Consider the following 26,297-nt stretch of genomic DNA (forward strand, 5'->3'; position numbering starts at 1 on the left):
AAGGCGGAGGCTCAATGGAGAAAGGCTCAGGGTGCGGTGTACGAGTATGGGGAGAAGGCGAACAGGATGCTAGCACACCAGCTCCGTAAGTAGGATGCGGCCAGGGAGATTGGTGGTGTGAAGGATCGGGGAGGAAATGTGGTGCAGAGGGGGGTAGACATTAAAGGGGTCTTCAGGGACATTTATGAGAGACTTTATCGGTCCGAACCTCCGGCGGAGGAGGGGGGGATGGGGCGCTTTTTGGACCGGCTGAGATTCCTGAGGGTGGAGGAGGGACGGGTGGAGGGGGGACGGGTGGAGGGTCTGGGGGCGCCAGTTGAGCTTAAGGAGCTGGTCAAAGGGACAGGGAACATGCAGTCGGGGAAGGCGCCGGGTCCAGATGGGTTCCCGGCTGAATTTTACAAGACGTATGCAGATCTGCTGGGCCCCCTGTTGGTTAGGACCTTCAACGAGGCAAGGGGGGGGGGCTTTGCCCCTGACGATGTCTCGGGCGCTGATCTCCTGGATCCTTAAGCGAGACAAGGGCAGCACGGTAGCATAGTGGTTAGCACAAATGCTTCACAGCTCCAGGGTCCCAGGTTCGAATCCCGGCTTGGGTCACTGTCTGTGTGGAGTCTGCACGTTCTCCCCGTGTGTGCGTGGGTTTCCTCTGGGTGCTCCGGTTTCCTCCCACAGTCCAAAGATGTGCAGGTTAGGTGAATTGGACAGGCTAAATTGCCCTTAGTGTCCAAATTTCCCTTAGTGTTAGGTGGGGTTACTGGGTTATGGGGATAGGGTGGAGGTATGGGCTTGGGTGGGGTGCTCTTTCCAAGAGCCGGTGCAGACTCGATGGGCGAATGGCCTCCTTCTGCACTGTAAATTCTATGAAATCCCCTGAAGTGTGGGTCGTACAGGCCGATCTCACTCTTGAATGTGGACGCCAAGTTGTTGGCAAAGATTTTAGCCACGAGGATAGAGGACTGTGTGCCACAGGTTATCCACGAGGATCAAACGGGGTTTGTGAAAGGGAGGCAGCTGAACACTAATATACGGAGGCTCTTGAACGTTATAATGATGTTGGCGGTAGAAGGGGAGGCGGAGATAGTGGTGGCGCTAGATGCGGAGAAGGCCTTTAATAGGGTCGAGTGGGGGTACTTGTGGGAGGTGCTGGAAAGGTTCGGGTTTGGGGAGGGGTTTGTCAGTTGGGTGAGGCTGTTGTATGAGGCCCCGATGGCGAGTTTTTGTCTTGCATTGAATCTTTGCCAACGACGGGCGTTAATTTATTTTTTCTCTTTTTTATATACGGGAGGGGGGGGTTCTGTTTCTTTTTCCTTTTTTTTTGTGTTCTCAGAATTTTCTGTTACTGTTTTCTTTTTTGTGAAAATTTGAATAAAAATTATTTTTAAAAATAGAAGTACTAACATCCCTCAATTACTGGTACCATGAAGTGTTGGGCACTGTGGATTTGTGAAGCAGACATATGCCACCAACACTGAAGAAGGTTCAACACTATTTTATTAACTACTTATAAAATAATAAACATACGATAACTGTGGGTTTACACGATGCTAGTTTAACTAGAGACCTGTGCCTGTCCGAACCAGTTGAATCTCACAGCACGTGGTGTGAGTCTGTACTGTACTTGATGAGCTCTTGTGCTTCTGAGAGGCAGCATCCAGAATGAACGGGAAAGGTGATGCCCTCTGCTTGTGTTCTAACTGGTGATTGGCTGTGGTGTTTGTGCATGTTGATTGGTCCTAGTGTATGTCCACCAGTATGTGTCTGCACCATGATATACTGATGTATGTTATGACAATGTATAGTTGCAGCATACCCCCGCGACTCTGAAACTCAAGCCCCCTGTTAATAAACGCTAACACACTATAGGCCTTCTTCACAGCTCTATCCATTTGAGTGGCAACCTTCAGAGATCTGTGGACCTGAACCCCAAGATCTCTCTGTTCCTCCACATTCCTCAGAACACTGCCGTTGACCCTGTAATCCGCATTCAAATGTTTTCGACCAAAATCAATCACCTCGCACTTATCAGGGTTAAACTCCATCTGCCATTTTTCGGCCCAGCTCTGCATCCTGTCAATGTCTCTTTGCAGCCTACAACAGCCCTCCAACGCATCCATGACTCCACCAATCTTGGTGTCATCAGCAAATGTACTGACCCACCCTTCAGCCCCCTCCTCCAAGTCATTGATAAAAATCACAAATAGCAGAGGACCCAGTACAGAACCCTGTGTTACACCGCTGGTGAATGGTCTCCAGTCTGAAAATTTTCTATCCATCACCACCCTCTGTCTTCTCAGTGCCGCAGTCCCAGTGCTAGCCACTGTGCCAGATGCCGCCCCTTTCACCTGATTTCAGCAAAACGGGATGGGGCAATATTTTTTTAAGTTCTATAAAAACAAACATCACTAGTTGAACTTAAATGATTAGCAATCTGCTGATGTCATCCAGTAAAGTTACTTGAGACTGTTAAACTATCTGAGATAAATACAAATATGATTGTTATTTACCTTTGCATAGACAAGTTATGCCCAGGTAGTGGGGAAATGGGGTGACCAATCATTTTTCTATAAGGAATAGATAAGGGGTTGGGGAAGCGGGACCATGAATCAAAGAGGAGGCAAGTTGAGGGAGGCATAAATTAATCAGGGGTTGGGTTATCACTGCTGCCTCACAGCGCCAGAGAACTGAGTTCAATTCCTACCTCGGTAGATTGTCTGTGTGGCTTTTGTAAATTCCGTCCGTGTCTTTGTGGGTTTCCTCTGGGTCATCCGGTTTCCTCCCACAGGCCAAAGATGTGCACATTTAGGTGGATTGGTCATGCTAAATAGTCCCAGATGTGCAGGTTAGGTGGGGTTTCAGGGATTGGGCAGGGGAGAGGGCCTACATAGAACATTATGAACATAGAACATTACAGCGCAGTACGGGCCCTTCGGCCCTCGATGTTGCGCCGACCTGTGAAACCATCTGAAGCCTATCTGACCTACACTATTCCATTTTCATCCATATGTCTATCCAGTGACCCCTTAAATGCCCTTAAAGTTGGCGAGTCTACTACTGTTGCAGGCAGGGCGTTCCACACCCCTACTACACTCTGAGTAAAGAAACTGCCTCTGACATCTGTCCTCTATCTACCACCCCTCAATTTAAAGCTGTGTCCTCTCATGTTGGTCATCACCATCTGAGGAAAAAGACTCTCACTGTCCACCCTATCTAACCCTCTGACTATCTTATATGTCTCTATTAAGACACCTCTCAGCCTTCTCCTCTCTACCGAAAACAACCTCAAGTCCCTGACCCTTTCCTCGTAAGACCTTCCCTCCATACCAGGCAACATCCTAGTAAATCTCCTATGAACCCTTTCCAAAGCTTCCACATCCTTCCTATAATGTGGTGACCAGAACTGCACGCAGTACTCCAGGTGCGGCCGCACCAGAGTTATGTACAGCTGCAGCATGACCTCGTGGCTCCGAAACTCAATCCCCCTACTGAGAAAGGCTAGCACACCATATGCCTTCTTAACAGCCCTATTAACCTGGGTGGCAACTTTCAGGGATTTATGTACCTGGATGCCGAGATCTCTCTGTTCATCTACACTACCAAGAATCTTGCCATTAGCCCAGTACTCTGCATTCCTGTTACTCCTTCCAAAGTGAACCACCTCACACTTTTCCGCATTAAACTCCATCTGCCACCTCTCAGCCCAGCTCTGCAGCTTATCTATGTCCCTCTGTAACCTATAACATCCTTCAGCACTATCCACAACTCCACCGACCTTCGTGTCATCTGCAAATTTGCTAACCCATCCTTATACACTCTCTTCCAGGTCATTTATAAAAATGACAAACAGCAGTGGCCCCAAAACAGATCCTTGCGGTACGCCACTAGTAACTGAACTCCAGGATGAACATTTGCCATCAACCACCACCCTCTGTCTTCTTTCAGCTAGCCAATTACTGATCCAAACCACTCAATCACCTTCAATCCCATACTTCCGTATTTTCTGCAATAGCCTACCGTGGGCAGAGGGTAGCAGAGCAGAGCTACTGATCAGCTGTTCTGGGGAAATTTGCATAAGTGCAGTGCGGTCAGCCTAAGTTGAAAGTGTACCTGCGAATGAGACCCGAGGAGTTTGAGTGAAGGCAAGCATCCAGCAGAGGGCAGCAGAGCAGAGCTACTGATCAGCTATTCTGGGGAATTTTGCGTAGGTGCAGTGCGGTCTGCCGAAGTTGAAGGTGGTTTGTGGAGGGGCTGTTGTCAAGTGACAGTTAAACCGGAAACACTTCGTCAGTGTTTCCCACCCTACCTCCTCCTCTAACCAAAAAAAAAACCGCGGTCGTTGGGAAGCGGCAGCAGGGGCCTGTCGTGAAGGTGAGTGAGTGCCTTTAAATTTGCTTACCTTTCAGCGGGAGCAGGGTTTGAGGGAATACCAGGTAAGCTCTTCCTTTATTTTTCATTTTCTTGTTTTTTTTTAAATTTAGAGGTGATGTCAGGGAAGGCAGTACAATGCTTCTCCTGCAGGATGTTTGAGGTGAGGGATGCCGTTAGTGTCCCTGCTGATTTCATCTGTGGGAAGTGCACCCAATTCCAGCTCCTCAAAAACCGTGTTAGGGACCTGGAGCTTGAGCTGGATGAACTTCGGATCATTCGGGAGGCAGAGGGTTGTCATAGCTAGAAGCTTCAGGGAAGTAGTTACGCCAAAGAATAAAGATAGATGGGTGACGGTGAGAGGGGCTGGGGGTAAGCAGTCAGTACAGGGATCCCCTGTGGTCATTCCCCTTAGTAACAAGTATACCGTTTTGGATACTTGTGGGGGGGACGACTTACCAGGGGTAAGCCATGGGGTACGGGCCTCTGGCACGGAGTCTGTCCCTGTTGCTCAGAAGGGAAGAGGGGAAAGGAGTAGAACATTAGTAATTGGGGACTCAATAGTCAGGGGCACAGATAGGAGATTTTGTGGGAGCGAGAGAGACTCACGTTTAGTATGTTGCCTCCCAGGTGCAAGGGTACGTGATGTCTCGGATCGTGTTTTCCGGGTCCTTCAGGGGGAGGGGGAGCAGCCCCAAGTCGTAGTCCACATTGGCACTAACGACATAGGTAGGAAAGGGGACAAGGATGTCAGGCAGGCCTTTAGGGAGCTAGGATGGAAGCTCAGAGTGAGAACAAACAGAGTTGTTATCTCTGGGTTGTTGCCCGTACCACGTGATAGTGAGACGAGGAATAGGGAGAGAGAGCAATTAAACATGTGGCTACAGGGATGGTGCAGGCGGGAGGGATTCAGATTTCTGGTAACTGGGGCTCTTTCTGGGGAAGGTGGGACCTCTATAGACAAGATGGTCTACATCTAAACCTGAGGGGCACCAATATCCTGGGGGGGAGATTTGTTAGTGCTCTTTGGGGGGTTTAAACTAATTCAGCAGGGGCATGGGAACCTGGATTGCAGTTTTGGGGTACGGGAGATTGAGAGTGTAGAGGTCAGGAGCACAGATTTGACTTCGCAGGAGGGTGCCAGTGTTCAGGTAGGTGGTTTGAAGTGTGTCTACTTCAATGCCAGGAGTATACGAAATAAGGTAGGGGAACTGGCAGCATGGGTTGGTACCTGGGACTTCGATGTTGTGGCCATTTCAGAGACATGGATAGAGCAGGGACAGGAATGGTTGTTGCAGGTTCCGGGGTTTAGGTGTTTTAGTCAGCTCAGAGAAGGGGGAGGTGTGGCGCTGCTAGTCAAGGACAGTATTACGGTGGCGGAAAGGATGCTAGATGGGGACTCTTCTTCCGAGGTAGTATGGGCTGAGGTTAGAAACAGGAAAGGAGAGGTCACCCTGTTGGGAAGTTTCTATAGGCCACCTAATAGTTCTAGGGATGTAGAGGAAAGGATGGCGAAGATGATTCTGGAAAAGAGCAAAAGTAACAGGGTAGTTGTTATGGGAGACTTTAACTTTCCAAATATTGACTGGAAAAGATATAGTTCGAGTACATTAGATGGGTCGTTCTTTGTACAATGTGTGCAGGAGGGTTTCCTGACACAATATGTTGACAGGCCAACAAGAGGCTAGGCCACATTGGATTTGGTTTTGGGTAAAGAATCAGGCCAGGTGTTAGATCTGGAGGTAGGTGAGCACTTTGGAGACAGTGACCACAATTCGGTGACCTTTACATTAGTGATGGAAAGGGATAAGTATACCCCGCAGGGCAAGAGTTATAGCTGGGGGAAGGGCAATTATGATGCCATTAGACATGACTTAGGATGTGTAGGTTGGAGAAGTAGGCTGCAAGGGTTGGGCACACTGGATATGTGGAGCTTGTTCAAGGAACAGCTATTGCGTGTTCTTGATAAGTACGTACCAGTCAGGCAGGGAGGAAGTGGTAGAGCGAGGGAACCGTGGTTTACCAAAGAAGTGGAATCTCTTGTTAAGAGGAAAAAGGAGGCCTATGTGAAGATGAGGCGTAAAGTTTCAGTTGGGGCGCTTTATAGTTACAAGGAAGCGAGGAAGCATCTATAGAGAGAGCTAAGACGAGCAAGATGGGGACATGAGAAGTCTTTGGCAGGTAGGATGAAGGAAAACCCAAAAGCTTTCTATAGGTATGTCAGGAATAAAAGAATGACGAGGGTAAGAGTAGGGCCAGTCAACGACAGTGGTGGGAAGTTGTGTGTGGAGGCTGAGGAGATAAGCGAGATACCAAATGAATACTTTTCGTCAGTATTCACTCAGGAAAAAGATAATGTTGTGGAGGAGAATGCTGAGACCCAGGCTATTAGAACAGATGGCATTGAGGTGCGTAGGGAAGAAGTGTTGTCAATTCTGGACAAGGTGAAAATAGATAAGTCCCCGGGGCCTGATGGGATTTATCCTAGGATTCTCTGGGAAGCCAGGGAAGAGATTTCTGAGCCTTTGGCTTTGATTTTTATGTCATCATTGGCTACAGGAATAGTGCCAGAGGACTGGAGGATAGCAAATGTGGCCCCTTTGTTCAAGAAGGGGAGTAGAGATAACCCCGTTAACTATAGGCCGGTGAGCCTCACGTCTGTTGTGGGTAAAGTCTTGGAGAGGATTATAAGAGATACGATTTATAATCATCTAGATAGGAACAATATGATTAGGGATAGTCAGCATGGTTTTGTGAAGGGTAGGTCATGCCTCACAAACCTTATCGAGTTCTTTGAGAAGGTGACTGAACAGGTAAACGAGGGTAGAGCAGTTGATGTGGTGTATATGGATTTCAGTAAAGCGTTTGATACGGTTCCCCACGGTCGGCTATTGCAGAAAATACGGAGGCTGGGGATTGAGGGTGATTTAGAGATGTGGATCAGGAATTGGCTAGTTGAAAGAAGACAGAGGGTGGTGGTTGATGGCAAATGTTCAGAATGGAGTTCAGTTACGAGTGGCGTACCACAAGGATCTGTTTTGGGGCCGTTGCTGTTTGTCATTTTTTATAAATGACCTAGAGGAGGGCGCAGAAGATTGGGTGAGTAAATTTGCAGACGACACTAAAGTCGGTGGAGTTGTAGACAGTGTGGAAGGATGTTGCAGGTTACAGAGGGACATAGATAAGCTGCAGAGCTGGGCTGAGAGGTGGCAAATGGAGTTTAATGTAGAGAAGTGTGAGGTGATTCACTTTGGAAAGAATAACAGGAATGCGGAATATTTGGCGAATGGTAAAATTCTTGGTAGTGTGGATGAGCAGAGGGATCTCGGTGTCCATGTACATAGATCCCTGAAAGTTGCCACCCAGGTTGATAGGGTTGTGAAGAAGGCCAATGGTGTGTTGGCCTTTATTGGTAGAGGGATTGATTTCCGGAGCCATGAGGTCATGTTGCAGTTGTACAAAACTCTGGCACGGCCGCATTTGGAGTATTGCGCACAGTTCTGGTCGCCTCATTATAGGGAGGACGTGGAAGCTTTGGAACGGGTGCAGAGGAGATTTCCCAGGATGTTTCCTGGTAAGGAGGGAAAATCTTATGAGGAAAGCTGATGGACTTGAGGTTGTTTTCGTTAGAGAGAAGAATGTTAAGAGGAGACTTAATAGAGGCATACAAAATGATCAGAGGGTTAGATAGGGTGGACAGTGAGAGCCTTCCCCCGAGGATGGAGGTGGCTAGCACGAGGGGACATAGCCTTAAATTGAGGGGTAATAGATATAGGACAGAGGTCAGAGGTAGGTTTTTTACACAAAGAGTGGTGAGGCCGTGGAATGCCCTACTTGCAACAATAGTGAACTCGCCCACATTGAGGGCATTTAAAAGTTTATTGGATAAGCATATAGATGATAATGGCATAGTGTAGGTTAGATGACCTTTAGTTTTTTGACTTCCCATGTCGGTGCAACATCGTGGGCCGAAGGGCCTGTACTGCGCTGTATCGTTCTATGTTCTATGTTCTATGTAAACGCCTTACTGAAATCCATATACACCACATCAACCGCTTTACCCTCATCCACCTGTTTGGTCACCTTCTCAAAAAACTCAATAAGGTTTGTGAGGCATGACCTACACGTCACAAAACCGTGTTGACTATCGCTAATCAACTTGTTCTTTTCAAGATGATTATCAACCCTATCTCTTATAACCTTTTCCAACATTTTACCCACAACCGAAGTAAGGCTCACAGGCCTATAATTACCAGGGTTGTCTCTACTCCCCTTCTTGAACAAGGGGACAACATTTGCTATCCTCCAGTCTTCCGGCACTATTCCTGTCGACAAAGATGACATAAAGATTAAGGACAAAGGCTCTGCAATCTCCTTCCTGGCTTCCCAGAGAATCCTAGGATAAATCCCATCTGGCCCAGGGGACTTATCTATTTTTACACTTTTCAAAATTGCTAACACCTCCTCCTTGTGACCCTCAATCCCATCTCATCTGGTCGACTGTACCTGAGTATTTTCCTCGACAACATTGTCTTTCTCCAGTGTAAACACTGACGACAAATATCCATTTAACGCTTCCCCTATCTCCTCTGATTCCACACACAACCTTCCACTACTATCCTTGATTGGCCCTAATCTTACTTTAGTCATTCTTTTGTTCCTGATATACTTATAGAAAGTCTTAGGGTTTTCCTTGATCCTGTCCGCCAATGACTCTTCGTGTCCTCTCCTCGCTCTTCTTAACTCTCCTTTAGGTCCTTCCTGGCTAACTTGTAACTCTCAAGTGCCTTAACTGAGCCTTCATGTCTCATCCTAACATAAGCCTTCTTCTTCCTCTGGACAAGTGCTTCAACTTCCTTAGTAAACCACGGTTCCCTTGCTCGACAACTACCTCCCTGCCTGACAGGTACATACTTATCAAGGACACGCAGTAGCTGTTCCTTGAAAAGGCTCCACATTTCAATTGTACCCATCCCCTGTAGTTTCCTTCCCCATCCTATACATCCTAAATCTTGCCGAATTGCATCATAATTGCCTTTCCCCCAGCTATAATTCTTGCCTTGCGGTATATACCTATCCCTGCCAATCGCTAAAGTAAACATGACCGAATTGTGATCACTATCACCAAAGTGCTCACCTACATCTAATTCTAACACCTGGCCGGGTTCATTACCCAGTACCAAATCCAATGTGGCATCGCCCCTTGTTGGCCTGTCTACATACTGTGTCAGAAAACCCTCCTGCACACACTGCACAAAAACTGACCCATCTATAGTACTCGAACTATAGTATTTCCAGTCAATGTTTGGAAAGTTAAAGTCCCCCATAATAACTACCCTGTTACGCTCGCTCCTGTCGAGAATCATCTTTGCAATCCTTTCCTCTACACCTCTGGAACTATTCGGAGGTCTATCGATAGACCTGGGTTACCGTCAGGGGAGGGAGAGGGAACCGGCAGGAAGTGCAGGGATCCCCTGTGGTCGTTCCCCTCTATAATAAGTATACCGTTTTGGATACTGTTGCGGGGGACGACTTATCAGGGGTAAGGGATAGGGCACAAGTCTCTGGCACAGTCTGTCCCTGTTGCTCAGAAGGGAAGGGAGAAGAGGAACAGAGCACTTGTCATTGGGGACTCCATAGTTAGAGGAACAGACAGGAGGTTCTGTGGGAACGAAAGAGACTCACGGTTGGTGTGTTACCTCCCAGGTGCCAGGGTTCGTGATGTCTCTGATCGTGTTTTTGGGATACTTAAGGGGGAGGGGGAGCAGCCCCAAGTCGTGGTCCACATAGGTACCAACGAAATAGGTAGGAAGAGAGATGGAGATTTGAGACAGAAATTCAGGGAGCTAGGGTGGAAGCTGAGAGCTAGAACAAACAGAGTTGTTACCTCTGGGTTGTCACCCGTGCCACGTGCTAGTGAAGTGAGAAATAAGGAGAGAGAGGAGTTGAACACGTGGCTACAGGGTTGGAGCAGGAGGGAGGGTTTTGCTTTCCTGGATAATTGGGGCTCATTCTGGGGTAGGTGGGACCTCTACAAACAGGATGGTCTTCACCTGAACCAGAGGGGTACCAATATCCTGGGGGGGAGATTTGCTAGTGCTCTTTGGGGGGGTTTAAACTAATTCAGCAGGGGAATGGGAACCTAAATTGTAGTCCCAGTGTACAGGATGTTGAGAGTAGTGAGGTCAGGGATAGGGTTAAAAGTTCGAAAGAGGGCATCGGCAAGCAGGACGCTGGTTTGAAGTGTGTCTACTTCAACGCCAGGAGCATCCGGAATAAGGTGGGTGAGCTTGCAGCATGGGTTGGTACCTGGGATCTCGATGTTGTGGCGATTTCGGAGACATGGGTAGAGCAGGGACAGGAATGGTTGTTGCAGGTTCCAGGATTTAGATGTTTCTGTAAGAACAGAGAAGATGGTAAAAGAGGGGGGGGGTGAGGCATTGTTAATCAAGGAAAGTATTACGGCGGTAGAAAGGACGCTTGAGGACTCGTCTACTGAGGTAGTATGGGCCGAGGTTAGGAACAGTAGAGGAGACGTCACCCTGTTGGGAGTTGTCTATAGACCTCCGAATAGTTCCAGAGATGTAGAGGAAAGGATTGCAAAGATGATTCTCGACAGCAGCGAGAGTAGCAGGGTAGTTGTTATGGGGGACTTTAACTTTCCAAATATTGACTGGAAATACTATAGTTTGAGTACTATAGATGGGTCAGTTTTTGTGCAGTGTGTGCAGGAGGGTTTTCTGACACAGTATGTAGACAGGCCAACAAGGGGCGAGGCCACATTGTATTTGGTACTGGGTAATGAACCCGGCCAGGTGTTAGATTTAGATGTAGGTGAGCACTTTGGTGATAGTGATCACAACTCGGTTATGTTTACTTTAGCAATGGGCAGGGATAGGTATATACCGCAAGGCAAGAATTATAGCTGGGGGAAAGGCAATTATGATGCTATTCGGCAAGATTTAGGATGTATAGGATGGGGAAGGAAACTGCAGGGGATGGGTACAATCGAAATGTGGAGCTTTTTCAAGGAACAGCTACTTGATAAGTATTTACCTTGATAAGTATGTACCTGTCAAGCAGGGAGAAAGTTGTCGAGCAAGGGAACCGTGGTTTCCTAAGGAAGTTGAAGCACTTGTCAAGAGGAAGAAGAAGGCTTATGTTAGGATGAGACATGAAGGCTCAGTTAGGGCACTTGAGAGTTACAAGTTAGCCAGGAAGGACCTAAAGGGAGAGTTAAGAAGAGCGAGGAGAGGACACGAAAAGTCGTTGGCGGATAGGATCAAGGTAAACCCTAAGGCTTTCTATAGGTATATCAGGAACAAAAGAATGACTCGAGTAAGATTAGGGCCAATCAAGGATAGTAGTGGAAAGTTGTGTGTGGAATCAGAGGAGATAGGGGAAGCGTTAAATGGATATTTTTCGTCAGTGTTTACACTGGAAAAAGACAATGTTGTCGAGGAGAACACTCAGGTTCAGTCGACCAGGCTAGATGGAATTGAGGTTCACAAGGAGGAGGTGTTAGCAATTTTGGAAAATGTCAAAATAGATAAGTCCCCTGGGCCAGATGGGATTTATCCTAGGATTCTCTGGGAAGCCAGGGAGGAGATTGCAGAGCCTTTGTCCTTGATCTTTATGTCATCTTTGTCGACAGGAATAGTGCCGGAAGACTGGAGGATAGCAAATGTTGTCCCCTTGTTCAAGAAGGGGAGTAGAGACAACCCTGGTAATTATAGACCTGTGAGCCTTACTTCGGTTGTGGGTAAAATGTTGGAAAAGGTTATAAGAGATAGGGTTTATAATCATCTTGAAAAGAACAAGTTGATTAGCGATAGTCAACACGGTTTTGTGAAGGATAGGTCATGCCTCACAACCCTTATTGAGTTTTTTGAGAAGGTGACCAAACAGGTGGATCAGGGTAAAGCTGTTGATGTGGTGTATATGGATTTCAGTAAGGCGTTTGATAAGGTTCCCCACGGTAGGCTATTGCAGAAAATAAGGAAGTATGGAATTGAAGGTGATTTAGCGGTTTGGATCAGTAATTGGCTAGCTGAAAGAAGACAGAGGGTGGTGGTTGATGGCAAATGTTCATCCTGAAGTTCAGTTACTAGTGGTGTACCGCAAGGATCTGTTTTGGGGCCACTGCTGTTTGTCATTTTTATAAATGACCTGGAAGAGGGTGTAGAATGTTGGGTTAGTAAATTTGCAGATGACACGAATGTCGGTGGAGTTGTGGATAGTGCTGAAGGATGTTATAGGATACAGAGGGACATAGATAAGCTGCAGAGCTGGGCTGAGAGGTGGCAGATGGAGTTTAATGCGGAAAAGTGTGAGGCGGTTCACTTTGGAAGGTGTAACAGGAATGCAGAGTACTGGGCTAATGGCAGGATTCTTGGTAGTGTAGATGAACAGAGAGATCTCGGCATCCAGGTACATAAATCCCTGAAAGTTGCCACCCAGGTTAATAGGGCTGTTAAGAAGGCATATGGTGTGCTAGCCTTTATAAGCAGGGGGATTGAGTTTCGGAACCACAAGGTCATGCTGCAGCTGTACATAACTCTGGTGCGGCCGCACCTGGAGTACTGCGTGCAGTTCTGGTCACCACATTATAGGAAGGATGTTGAAGCTTTGGAAAGGGTTCAGAGGAGATTTACTAGGATGTTGCCTGGTATGGAGGGAAGGTCTTACGAGGAAAGGCTCAGGGAATTGAGGTTGTTTTCGTTAGAGAGGAGAAGGCTGAGAGGTGACTTAATAGAGACACATAAGAAAGTCAGAGGGTTAGATAGGGTGGACAGTGAGAGTCTTTTTCCTCGGATGGTGATGACCAACACGAGGGGACATAGCTTTAAATTGAGGGGTGATAGATATAGGACAGATGTCAGAGGCAGTTTCTTTACTCAGAGAGTAGTAGGGGTGTGGAACGCCCTGCCTGCAACAGTAGTAGACTCGCCAACTTTAAGAGCATTTAAGTGGTCACTAGATAGACATATGGATGAAAATGGAATAGTGTAGGTCAGATAGGCTTCAGATGGTTTCACAGGTCGGCGCAACATCGAGGGCCGAAGGGCCCGCACTGCGCTGTAGTGTTCTATGTTCTATGTTCTATGATAACTCCCAACAGGGTGACCTCTCCTCTCCTGTTCCTAACCTCGGCCCATACTACCTCAGTAGACGAGTCCTCAAACGTCCTTTCTACCGCCGTAATACTTTCCTTGATTAACAATGCCACACCACCCCCTCTTTTACCATCTTCTCTGTTCTTACAGAAACATCTAAATCCTGGAACCTGCAACAACCATTCCTGTCCCTGCTCTACCCATGTCTCCGAAATCGCCACAACATCGAGATCCCAGGTACCAACCCATGCTGCAAGCTCACCCACCTTATTCCGGATGCTCCTGGCGTTGAAGTAGACACACTTCAAACCAGCGTCTTGCTTGCCAGTGCCCTCTTTCGAACTTTTAACCCTATCCCTGACCTCACTACTCTCAACATCCTGTACATTGGGACTACAATTTAGGTTCCCATACCCCTGCTGAATTAGTTTAAACCCCCCCCCCCCCCCCGAAGAGCACTAGCAAATCTCCCCCCCAGGATATTGGTACCCCTCTGGTTCAGGTGAAGACCATCCTGTTTGTAGAGGTCCCACCTACCCCAGAATGAGCCCCAATTATCCAGGAAAGCAAAACCCTCCCTCCTGCACCATCCCTGAGGCCACGTGTTCAACTCCTCTCTCTCCTTATTTCTCACTTCGCTAGCACGTGGCACGGGTTACAACCCAGAGGTAACATGGAACATAGAACATTACAGCGCAGTACGGGCCCTTCGGCCCTCGATGTTGCGCCGACCTGTGAAACAATCTGAAGCCTATCTGACCTACACTATTCCATTTTCATCCATTTAATGCTTTTCCGCATTAAACTCCATCTGCCACCATTCAGCCCAGCTCTCCAGCTTATCTATGTCCCTCTGTATCCTATAACATCCTTCAGCACTATCCACAACTCCACCGACCTTCGTGTCATCTGCAAATTTACTAACCCATCCTTATACACTCTCTTCCAGGTCATTTATAAAAATGACAAACAGCAGTGGCCCCAAAACAGATCCTTGCGGTACACCACTAGTAACTGAACTTCAGGATGAACATTTGCCATCAACCACCACCCTCTGTCTTCTTTCAGCTAGCCAATTACTGATCCAAACCGCTGAATCACCTTCAATCCCATACTTCCGTATTTTCTGCAATAGCCTACTGTGGGGAACCTTATCAAACGCCTTACTGAAATCCATATACACCACATCAACCGCTTTACCCTCATCCACCTGTTTGGTCACCTTCTCAAAAAACTCAATAAGGTTTGTGAGACATGAGCTAACCTTCACAAAACCGTGTTGACTATCGCTAATCAACTTGTCATTTTCAAGATGATTATAAACCCTATCTCTTATAACCTTTTCCAACATTTTACCCACAACCGAAGTAAGGCTCACAGGTCTATAATTTCAGGGTTGTCTCTACTCCCCTTCTTGAACAAGGGGACAACATTTGCTATCCTCCAGTCTTCCGGCACTATTCCTGTCGACAATGGCGACATAAAGATGAAGGACAAAGGCTCTGCAATCTCCTCCCTGGCTTCCCAGAGAATCCTAGGGTAAATCCCATCTGGCCCAGGGGACTTATCTATTTTTACACTTTCCAAAATTGCTAACACCTCCTCCTTGTGAACCACAATTCCATCTAGCCTGGTCGACTGAACCTGAGTATTCTCCTCGACAACATTGTCTTTCTCCAGTGTAAACACTGACGAAAAATATCCATTTAACGCTTCCCCTATCTCCTCTGATTCCACACACAACTTTCCACTACTATCCTTGATTGGCCCTAATCTTACTCTAGTCATTCTTTTGTTCCTGATATACCTATAGAAAGCCGTAGGGTTTTCCTTGATCCTATCTGCCAATGTCTTTTCGTGTCCTCTCCTCGCTCTTAACTCTCCCTTTAGGTCCTTCCTGGCTAACTTGTAACTCTCAAGTGCCCTAACTGAGCCTTCATGTCTCATCCTAACATAAGCCTTCTTCTTCCTCTTGACAAGTGCTTCAACTTCCTTAGTAAACCACGGTTCCCTTGCTCGACAACTTCCTCCCTGCCTGACAGGTACATACTTATCAAGGACACGCAGTAGCTGTTCCTTGAAAAGGCTCCACATTTCGATTGTACCCATCCCCTGCAGTTTCCTTCCCCATCCTATACATCCTAAATCTTGCTGAATAGCATCATAATTGCCTTTCCCCCAGCTATAATTCTTGCCTTGCGGTACATACCTATCCCTGCCCATTGCTAAAGTAAACATAACCGAATTGAGATCACTATCACCAAAGTGCTCACCTACATCTAAACCTAACACCTGGCCGGGTTCATTACCCAGTACCAAATCCAATGTGGCCTCGCCCCTTGTTGGCCTGCCTACATACTGTGTCAGAAAACCCTCCTGCACATACTGCACAAAAACTGACCCATCTATAGTACTCGAACTATAGTATTTCCAGTCAATATTTGGAAAGTTAAAGTCCCCCATAACAACTACCCTGTTACACTCGCTCCTGTCAAGAATCATCTTTGCAATCCTTTCCTCTACACCTCTGGAACTATTCGGAGGTCTATAGACAACTCCCAACAGGTTGACCTCTCCTCTCCTGTTCCTAACCTCGGCCCATACTACCTCAGTAGACGAGTCCTCAAACGTCCTTTCTACCGCCGTAATACTTTCCTTGATGAACAATGCCACACCCCCCCCCCCTCTTTTACCATCTTCTCTGTTTTTACAGAAACATCTAAATCCTGGAACCTGCAACAACCATTCCTGTCCCTGCTCTACCCATGTCTCCAAAATCGCCACAACATCGAGATCCCAGGTACCAACCCATGCCGCAAGCTCACCCATCTTATTCCGGATGCTCCTGGAGTTGAAGTAGACACACTTCAAACCAGCATTTTGCTTGCCGGTGCCTTCTTTCGAACTTTTAACCCTCTCCCTGACCTCACTACTCTCAACATCCTGTACACTGGGACTACAATTTTGGTTCACATCCCCCTGCTGAATTAGTTTAAACCCCCCCCCCGAAGTGCACTAGCAAATCTCCCCCCCCCAGGATATTGGTACCCCTCTAGTTCAGGTGAAGACCATCCTGTTTGTAGAGGTCCCACCTACCCCAGTATGAGCCCCAATTATCCAGGAAACCAAAACACTCCCTCCGGCACCATTCCTGTAGCCATGTGTTCAACTCCTCTCTCTCCTTATTTCTCACTTCGCTAGCACGTGGCACGGGTAACAACCCAGAGATAACAACTCTGTTTGTTCTAGCTCTCAGCTTCCACCCTAGCTCCCTGAATTTCTGTCTCAAATCCCCATCTCTCTTCCTACCTATGTCGTTGGTACCTATGTGGATCACGACTTGGGGCTGCTCCCCCTCCCCCTTAAGTATCCCAAAAACATGATCAGAGACATCACGAACCCTGGCACCTGGGAGGCAACACACCAACCGTGAGTCTCTTTCGTTCCCACAGAACCTCCTGTCTGTTTGTTCTAGCTCTCAGCTTCCACCCTAGCTCCCTGAATTTCTGTCTCAAATCCCCATCTCTCTTCCTACCTATGTCGTTGGTACCTATGTGGACCATATGTGGACCTAGTTTAGTTGCTCTTTCAGAGGGTCGGTGCAGACATGCTGGGCCAAATAGCCTCCTTCTGCACTGTCGGAATTCTGTGGTTTTATAGATTTATCTGGCTGAAGATGCAGTATGGCCCAGGAATATTGGACACAAGCAGGCTAGCCAATGAAGCCAATAGATACACTTTGCTACAGCAGAGGCAGAGAATCCAGTGGAACATAATAATCCCACACGCCATCCTGAAGGACATTGTGATCTGCTGCATATCACAATATGCAGCATGTGCTTTCCATGTCACTTTGTCCTCTTTTCAATATTTGAAGATAATTGGTAAGGGAGTAGAAAAGACAAATGGAGATTTTTATATACTAAAGACTTACATGTACGCTGGGAGGCTGAGACGTCATCACTTTCCATCTTGTCTGGGTAGATGGCAGTAAGGGAAACATCATATAAGGTGTCAGGATCCAGGTTATCTAAAACCTGACTTGTCTCTTTGCCACTTATAATCATCTGGAAGAATAGGCATAAAGCGAAGGTCAAGATACGTTCAGTGCATGAAACCAATTCAAATGGGGATGTTTGAATTTGATATCACTCAGGGGGCCACAATGACCTTAAAATCCTTTACCAACCCTTGGCTGCAGCTACCTTTCCCAGTGGCATTCCCTCGTGGTCATGTGGAGTATTTCTGCCGAAAATTAAATTGAAGGAATAAACTAATTTGGACGGTTTTGTTCATTGCCCAAATGCTCTTCTTTGAGTGGGCAACTGGACCCAAATTCTCAATACTAAAGAGCATATGATCCGTGCGGCAAGCAGTTTTCTGATCACCTTCTAGTACAGTAATGCCATTTAGAAAGAATGTGCTGATGTTTCTGCAGGTTATTGTTCAAAGATCTCATCCCACCCAATTGAGTTTTGGCCAATCTCCAAATTTTCCAGTCCTGCCCGTGTCTTTGCATGTCACTGTTGGGAATGGAAAATACCTGCTGTTTTCAGTGTGATCATGCCACCACGGCCAACAGAGAATGCAACTCATTAGCAAGTGTGGAAAGGATTACAAGGATACAATGAAACAGAGTTGCTGGAAAGGAGGAACATTTTCATACATATACAGATCTGTCTGACAGCGGTTTTGCTTCACACTCGCATGTTGCAAGGCACATTTAAAAATCAGCTGGAGCTACACAGAAGCAGAAAGTATGGATTTCATCACCTCTTTTTTGTCCCCTCCCCCAGATGGAACCCAGCTGATTCCGTACTCGTCCACCTCCTCCGATCCATGATCCCAGTCCATCCGGAAACTATTCCCCGTGATGTCCGAGAAGCGTAGGTTTGATGGTGGTTGGACAACCGCTGTGTGAGAAGAATGAGGCCATAAATGTACACATGTAGCAGAAAGATAACAGATCCTGACTGAGTATAAATGAGTAGAGCCCATCTGAACAATGATTTGAGATACTGGTAATGATCGCCAACAACTTGCATTTATAACAGTGCCTTTAATGCAGTAAAATGTCCTGAGGCACTTCAGAACATAGAACAGGGCAGGCACTTCGGCCCTCCATGTTGCACCGACCTGTGAAACTACTATCAAGCCCATCTACACTATTCCCATATCATCCATATGTTTTTCCAATGACCATTTAAATGCCCTTAATATTGGTGCGTCCACTCCTGTTGCAGGCAGGGCATTCCGCTCCCTTACTATTCTCTGAGTAAAGAAGCTACCTCTGATGTCTGTCCCACATCTATCTCCCCTCAATTTAAAGCTATGTCTCCATGTGCTAATCATTATCATCCGAGGAAAAAGGCTCTCACTGTCCACCATATCTAATCCTCTGGTTATCTTGTATGCCTCAATTAAGTCAGCTCTTAACCTTCTTCTCTCCAACGAAAACAGCATCAAGTCCCTCAGCCTTCCCTCGTCAGATCTTCCCTCAGACCAGGCAACATCCTGGTAAATCACCTCTGCACCCTTTCCAATGCTTACATATCCTTCCTATTATGCAGCGACCAGAACTGCACGCACTACTCCAAATGCAGATGCACCAGAGTTATGTACAGCTGCAACACCACCTCATGGCTCCGAAACTCAATCTCCCTCCCAATATAAGATAACATACCAAATTTTTAATAGCACTATCTACCTGAGTGGCAACTTTCAGCGATCAATGTGCATGGACACCGAGATCTCTCCGCTCATCCACACTACCAAGAATCTTACCATTAGCCCAGTACTCTGTCTTCCTGTTATTCTTTGCAAAATGAATCACCTCACACTTTTCTGCATTAAAGTCCATTTGCCACCTGTCAGCCCAGCTCGGCAGCTTATCTATGTCCATCTGTAACTTGCAACATCCTTCCGCACTGTCCACAACTCCAGCGGGTTTTGTGCCATCTGCAGATTTCCTCATCCATTCTTCGACGCCCTCCTCCAGGCCATTTATAAAAATGACAAACAGCAGTGGCCCCAAAACAGTTCTTTGTGATACACCACTAGTAACTGAACTCCGGCTGAACATTTCCTATCAACTTTGTCATCTTCCAGATAGCCAATTTCTGAACCACACTGCTAAATTACCCTGAATCCCATGTCTCCGTATCTTCTATAATAGCCTACCATGGAGAACTTATCAAACGCTTTACTGAAATCCATGTACACCAATGAACTACTTTACCCTCGACCACCTGTTTGTCACCTTTTCAAAGAACTCAATAAGGTTTGTGAGGCACGACCTAACCTTCACAAAACCGTGTTGACAATCGCTAATCAAATTATTCCTTTCCAGATGAATATAAATCCTATCTCTTCTGAATCTTTCCAAGACATTGCCCACAACAGAAGTAAGGCTCACTGGTCTATAGTTACCGGGGTTGTCTCTATTCCCCTTCTTGAACAAGGGGACAACATTTGCTGTCCTCCGACCTACTGGCACTATTCCTGTAGGCAAACATAACATAAAGATCAAAGCCAAAGGCTCAGCAATCTCTTCCCTGAATTCGCAGAGAATTCTAGGATAAATCCCATCAAGCTCAGGGGACTTATCTATTTTCATACTTTCCAGAATTGCTACCACCTCCTCCTTATGAACCTCAAGCCCTTTAAGTCGAGTAGCCTGTACCACATTATTCTCCTAAACAACGTCGTCTTTTTCCTGTGTGAATACTGATGAAAAATATTCATTCAGCACCTCTCCTATCTCCTTGGACTCCACGCACAACTTCCCTTGACAGGCCCACCTCTTACCCTAGTAATTTTTTTATTCCTGACATACCTATAGAAAGCTTTAGGGTTATCCTTGATCCTACCTGCCAAAGATTTCTCATGTCCCCTCCTGGCTCTTCGTAGCTGTCTCTTTAGATCCTTCCTAGCTAACTTGTAACTCTCGAACGCCCTAACTGAACCTTCATGTCTCATCTTTACATAAGCCTCCTTTTTCCTCTTGACAAGTGATTCAACTACTTGAGTAAACCACGGTTCCCTCGCTTGACCACTTCCTCCCTGCCTGACAGGCACATAAGAACATAAGAACTAGGAGCAGGAGTAGGCCTCATGGCCCCTCAAGCCTGCCCCACCAGCATGTTTTAATATTTTATCATTTAATTAATAATCCTGTTTGCTCTGATTCCTACCAAAGTTGATAACCTCACATTTGTCAAAATGGTATTCCATCTGCCAGACCCTAGTCCATTCACTTAACCTATCCAAATCCATCTGCAGACTTCCAGTGTCCCCTGCACTTATTGCTGTACCACTCATCTTAGTGTTGTCTGCAAACTTGGACATATTGCCCTTCGTCGCCAACTCCAAATCATTGAAGCAAAATGTGAACACTTGTGGGCCCAGCACTGATCCCTGAGAGAAACCACAAGCTACTGATTGCCAACCAGAGAAGCACCCATTAATCCCCACTCTATGCTTTCTATTAATTAACCAATCCTCTATCCATGCGACTACTTTACATTTAATGCATGCATCTTCATCGTATGCTGCAAACTTTTGTGTGGCACCTTGCCAAATGTTTTCTTGAAATCCAGATATACCACATCCATTAGCTCCCCATTATCTACCGCTTTGGAAGGTCCTCAAAAAATTACACTCAATTAGCAAGGCACAACCTGCCCTTTATGAACCCATGCTGCGTCTGCCCAATGGGACAATTTCCATCCAGGCGTCTCGCTATTTCATCTCTGATGATAGATTCCAGCATCTTCCCTACTACCGAAGTTAAGCTGACTGGCCTATAATTACCCGCTCTCTGCCTATCTCCTTTTTTAAACAGTGGTGTCACGTTTGCTAATTTCCAATCCGCCGAGACCATCTCAGAGTCTAGTGAATTTTGGTAAATTATCACTTGTGCATTTGCAATTTCCCTCGCCATCTCTTTTCGCACTCTGTGACGCATTCCATCAGGGCCAGGAGACTTGTCCACCTTTAGCCCTATGAGCTTGCCCACCACTATCTCCTTCGTGATAACAATCATCTCAATGACGTCACCTGTCATAGCCTCATTTCTATCAGTCGCTGGCATATTGTGTCTTCCACTGTGAAGACAGATCCTAAAAACCTGTTCAGTTCCTCAGCCATTTCCTCAACTCCCATTATTAAATCACCCTTCTCATCCTCTACAGGACAAATATTTACCTGAAAAGCCCCTAGTTGCCACATTCCGGTGCCTGTTCACTCTCATAATCTATCTTACTCTTATTGATAGCTTTTGTAGTAGCTTTCTGTTGCCCCCTAAAGATTTCCCAGTCCTCTAGTCTTCCACTAATCTTTGCCACTTTGGATGCTTTTTCCTTCAATTTGATACTCTCCCTTATTTCCTTAGATATGCATGGTCAATTTTCCCTCTTTCTACCGTCCTTCCTTTTTGTTGTTATAAACTGTGAAAAATCGCTCGGAAGGTTCTCCACTGTTCCTCAACTGTTTCACCATAAAGTCTTTGCTACCAGTCTACCTTATCTCTCATCTCATTGTAATCTGCTTTGTTTGAGCACAAAACACTACTGTTTGATTTCACCTTCTCACCCTCCATCTGTATTTTAAATTCCACCATACTGTGATCGCTCCTTGCAAGAGGATCCCTAACTATGAGATCATTAGTCAATCCTGTCTAATGTTACAGGACCAGAACTAGGACTGCTTGTTCCTTTGTAGGTTCTATTACATAATGTTCTAGGAAACTATCACGGATACATTCTGTAAACTCTTCCTCCAGGCTGCCTTGACTAACCTCGTTAAACCAATCGACATGTAGATTAAAATCACTCTTGATAACGACTGTACCATTTCTGCATGCATCAGTTATTTGTTTGTTTATTGCCTGCCCCACCATAACGTTACTATTTGGTGGTCGATAGTCTACTCCTATCAGTGACTTTTTCACCTTCCTATTCCTAATTTCCACCCAAATGGATTCAACCTTGTCCTCCATAGCACCGATGACATCCCTTACTATTGCCCGGATGTCATCCTTAAATAACAGAGCTACACCTCCCTTACCATCCACTCTGTCCTTCCGAATAGTTTGATATTTATCAAGGACTACTATAAAAGTCCTGAAGGTCTTGCTCACCCCCTCCGAGTCCCCAACTAAGTTCCCATCCCCATCACCCGCTTTCCCTATGTCCCTCGCAGCCTCCCTTTTTCTGAGCTGCTGAGCAAGCATCCTGGCCTTTTCCCCGTGCTTGTACACTGCTATCTTCACCTTTATGAGCTCCTCCACTGCCTTTCCTGTAGTTAACAAACTAAATTCCGCCTGCAGCCTCTGGCGTTCCCTCAACAGCCCTGGCTCTGGCGTCTTCACATACTTCCTATCCACTCGTAGGCTCTCTCTTACCAGTCGGGCGTTTCTGACCTATCCCGTCCTGTCCCTGTGAGTCCGGATCTAGATCAGCTCCCCTCTCACCACCGCCTTCAGTGGTTCCCAGACCACCGCTGCTGAGACCTCCCCCGTATCGTTCACCTGCAGGTAGTTCAGCATGCACTTGTGGTATTGTGCAAAGCAAATAATGGCATGATGGGAAAACTAGTCAAGTTCCTTGGGACAATTAAATTTAAACTGACTTTGCATAACCTAAGGCACAAATACAAGCAGCCAAGGTCAACTTGACCCGAGAACTTGCTGACTCTAAACTTGGATAAAAACTCAGTCGTCACACCCCAGAACCGTCTAAATACACAAGATAAGCTAAAAACATGTCTCTTTCGATACTTAAACAAGTTTGCTCCGTTTCTTAAACATGCGATCAAAAGACAAGATAATGATATGAGACCCCAGTCCTCTAAGGTCAGCAAAGTTTTATGATATTGCTTATGTTTTACTTTTGATCAAATTCCTGACCAAGCTGTATTCATGTTATCTTGATCCTATAATGTATAAATATCGTCTTATTCTTCTGTGATACCACAGACTTGGAAGGGAACCAGCAGTTTGTACTTGACTGCCTTCCGACTCCAAGTCTCAGCCATACTGCTAGCAGTTGTAGTCCGTAAATAAAGCTTCGTTTTGCTTACCTAACGAATCATAGAACATAGAACATAGAACAGTACAGCACAGAACAGGCCCTTCGGCCTTCAATGTTGTGCCGAGCCATGATCACCCTACTCAACCCACCCTATACCCGTAACCCAACAACCCCCCCCATACTTTTATTAGGACACTACGGGCAATTTAGCATGGCCAATCCACCTAACCCGCACATCTTTGGACTGTGGGAGGAAACCGGAGCACCCGGAGGAAACCCACGCACACAGGGGGAGGACGTGCAGACTCCACACAGACAGTGACCCAGCCGGGAATCGAACCTGGGACCCTGGAGCTGTGAAGCATTTATGCTAACCACCATGCTACCCTGCTGCCCCCATGTTTGAATCTTTCTATCACAGTCCAGAAGCGGGGAAAATATTGACTACGACACACTTCCTCAATCTCTCGCAGACTAGTTCGTCTGCCAAGAGCCCTACATCCAATCTCCGGTGTGGACGCTGCTTATTATCCAAACTGACCTGCAGGTCCACCCAGTGCCGAGCATGGCCCAAGATCATAATTGCCGCATAGCCCGTATCCACCACCCTCGCCAACAGGGCCCTGACCACAACAAATAAATCTATCCGGGATACACCTTGTGAACGTGGGAGAAGACAGAAAATTCCCTGGCTCTCGGCTGCCTAAATCTCCACGGATCCACCAGCCACCATCTGCTCCATGAACCATTTCGGCTCCTTTGCCATTGCTGGCACCTTGCCCGTTCTCGAACATGACCGGTCCAGGCCTTGATCAATAACCATGTTGAAATCCCCACCCATAATCAGCCTGTGCGATCATCCCACTGAACTTTGGGAAAGGTTGACAGGGTTTATTGCTGCTGTTGCACGGTATGAAAATACAACAAAACATTTTTCCCCCACAAAAGACAAGGTAAAAGTGATGTAAAAACAAAAAATGCTGAAAATGCCCAGCTGGTCTGGCAACACCTGAAGAGGGAGGAAAAAAAGTCATCAGGTTTTTAAGCAGATGTGAGGTGATTTAAAAAAGTGGGAAGGTCTGTCACAGGGTGGAAGGCAGGAGAAATTAAATGACAAAAGAGTTGTCAATGTGGAGCATGGTCAAGATGTGGCCAGAGGAGGCGTGAATCGCAGAATAATGAGCAGCTGCTGTCTCAAAGCAGAACCAGGAGAAAAAAGGGTTAAAATCAAAACTTGCAAAGGGAAAGGAACCAAAATGGGGCCTGAGATAATGATGTAAAATTGCTGAACACGGTGTTGAGTCCAGGATGCTATAAAGCACCTCATCGATAGTTGAGGCGGTGTTTGTCAAACTCTATTGGAATCATGCTGCTGATCAAGGACAGAGAGATCAGCAAGACAGCAAGGCTAAATAAAGGAGATGCAAGCTGAAATGTTGGATACTGACATAAAGCAGAGCGGCTTCATATGTAGGGGTAAAGGATTGGGGGTGGGGGAAAGGGATTGAAGTAAGTTACTGCAAAGGGTCACTGAACTCAACAGCAGAAACAGATCAAAAAAATATGTGTTTCACTGGAGAATGAAGTTTGAGGAATATTGCGAGTCAATAAGGTAACATTCCATAAAATACGGGCAGGTTTACTGCGGTTGATTGGGCGGAATTCTCATGAACGCGCTGAAATCGGGAGTTCCCTCGTAAAGTCGGCGGAGTTTTACGACGGCTCCCGACGGTCCCGTTCCCGACCGATTCCGATGATTTGAGATGATAATAATCATCTCAAGGTCCTCACCTGTCATAGCCTAATTTCTATCAGTCACTGGCATGTTACTTCTGTCTTCCACTGTGAAGGCAGACCCAAAAAACCTGTTCAGTTCCTCAGCCATTTCCTCAACTCCCATTATTAAATCACTCTTCTCATCCTCTACAGGACAGATATTTACCTGAAAAGCCCCTAGTTGCCACATTCCGCCGCCTGTTCACTCTCATAATCTATCTTTCTCTTCTGAATAGCTTTTTTAGTAGCTTTCTGTTGCCCCTTAAAGATTTCCCAGTTCTCTAGTCTCCCACTAATCTTTGCCACTTTGGATGCTTTTTCCTTTAATTTGATACTGTCTCTTATTTCCTAAGATATGCATGGTCGATTTTCCCTCTTTCTACCGTCCTTCCTTTTTGTTGGTATATACTGTGAAAAATCGCTTGGAAGGTTCCTCAACTGTTTCACCATAAAGTCTTTGCTCCCAGTCTACCTTAGCTAGCTCTTCTCTCATCTCATTGTAATCTGCTTTGTTTGAGGACAAAACACTACTGTTTGATTTCACCTTCTCACCCTCCATCTGTATTTTAAATTGCACCATACTGTCATCGCTCCTTCCGAGATTATCCCGAACTATGAGATCATTAGTCAATCCTGTCTCATGATACAGGACCAGATCTAGGGCCGCTTGTTCCCTTGAAGGTTCTGTTACATACTCGTTTCGGAAACTATCACGGATATATTCTAGAAACTCCTCCTCCAGGCTGCCTTGACCGACCTGGTTAAACCAATCAAAATGTAGATTAAAATCCCCATGATAACGACTGCACCATTTCTACATGCATCAGTTATTTCTTTGTTTATTGACTGCCCCACCATATTGTTACCATTTGGTGGCCTACAGTCTACTCCTATCAGTGCCTTTTTCACCTTACTATTCCTAATTTCCACCCAAATGGATTCAACCTTGTCCTCCATTGCACCGATGTCATCCCTTCCCATTGCCCGGATGTCATCCTTAAATAACAGA

At 46.3% G+C, this 26,297-nt stretch overlaps 1 protein-coding gene across 1 annotated transcript in view; it reads right to left on the bottom strand.

Moving 5' to 3' along the window:
- The window catches only part of LOC119963790, a 1,053,439-nt gene that overhangs the window by 94,462 nt on the left and 932,680 nt on the right, over positions 1-26,297 (bottom strand). The window contains exons 133-134 of the mRNA XM_038793076.1: positions 18,255-18,394; positions 17,416-17,548 (exon numbers count right to left, since the gene is read on the bottom strand). Of these exons, the coding sequence (XP_038649004.1) occupies positions 17,416-17,548; positions 18,255-18,394 (273 nt within the window). The remainder of the gene's footprint in view (positions 1-17,415; positions 17,549-18,254; positions 18,395-26,297) is intronic.

The sequence above is a fragment of the Scyliorhinus canicula genome, chromosome 3, assembly GCF_902713615.1.
Source record: "Scyliorhinus canicula chromosome 3, sScyCan1.1, whole genome shotgun sequence".
Taxonomy (NCBI): domain Eukaryota; kingdom Metazoa; phylum Chordata; class Chondrichthyes; order Carcharhiniformes; family Scyliorhinidae; genus Scyliorhinus; species Scyliorhinus canicula.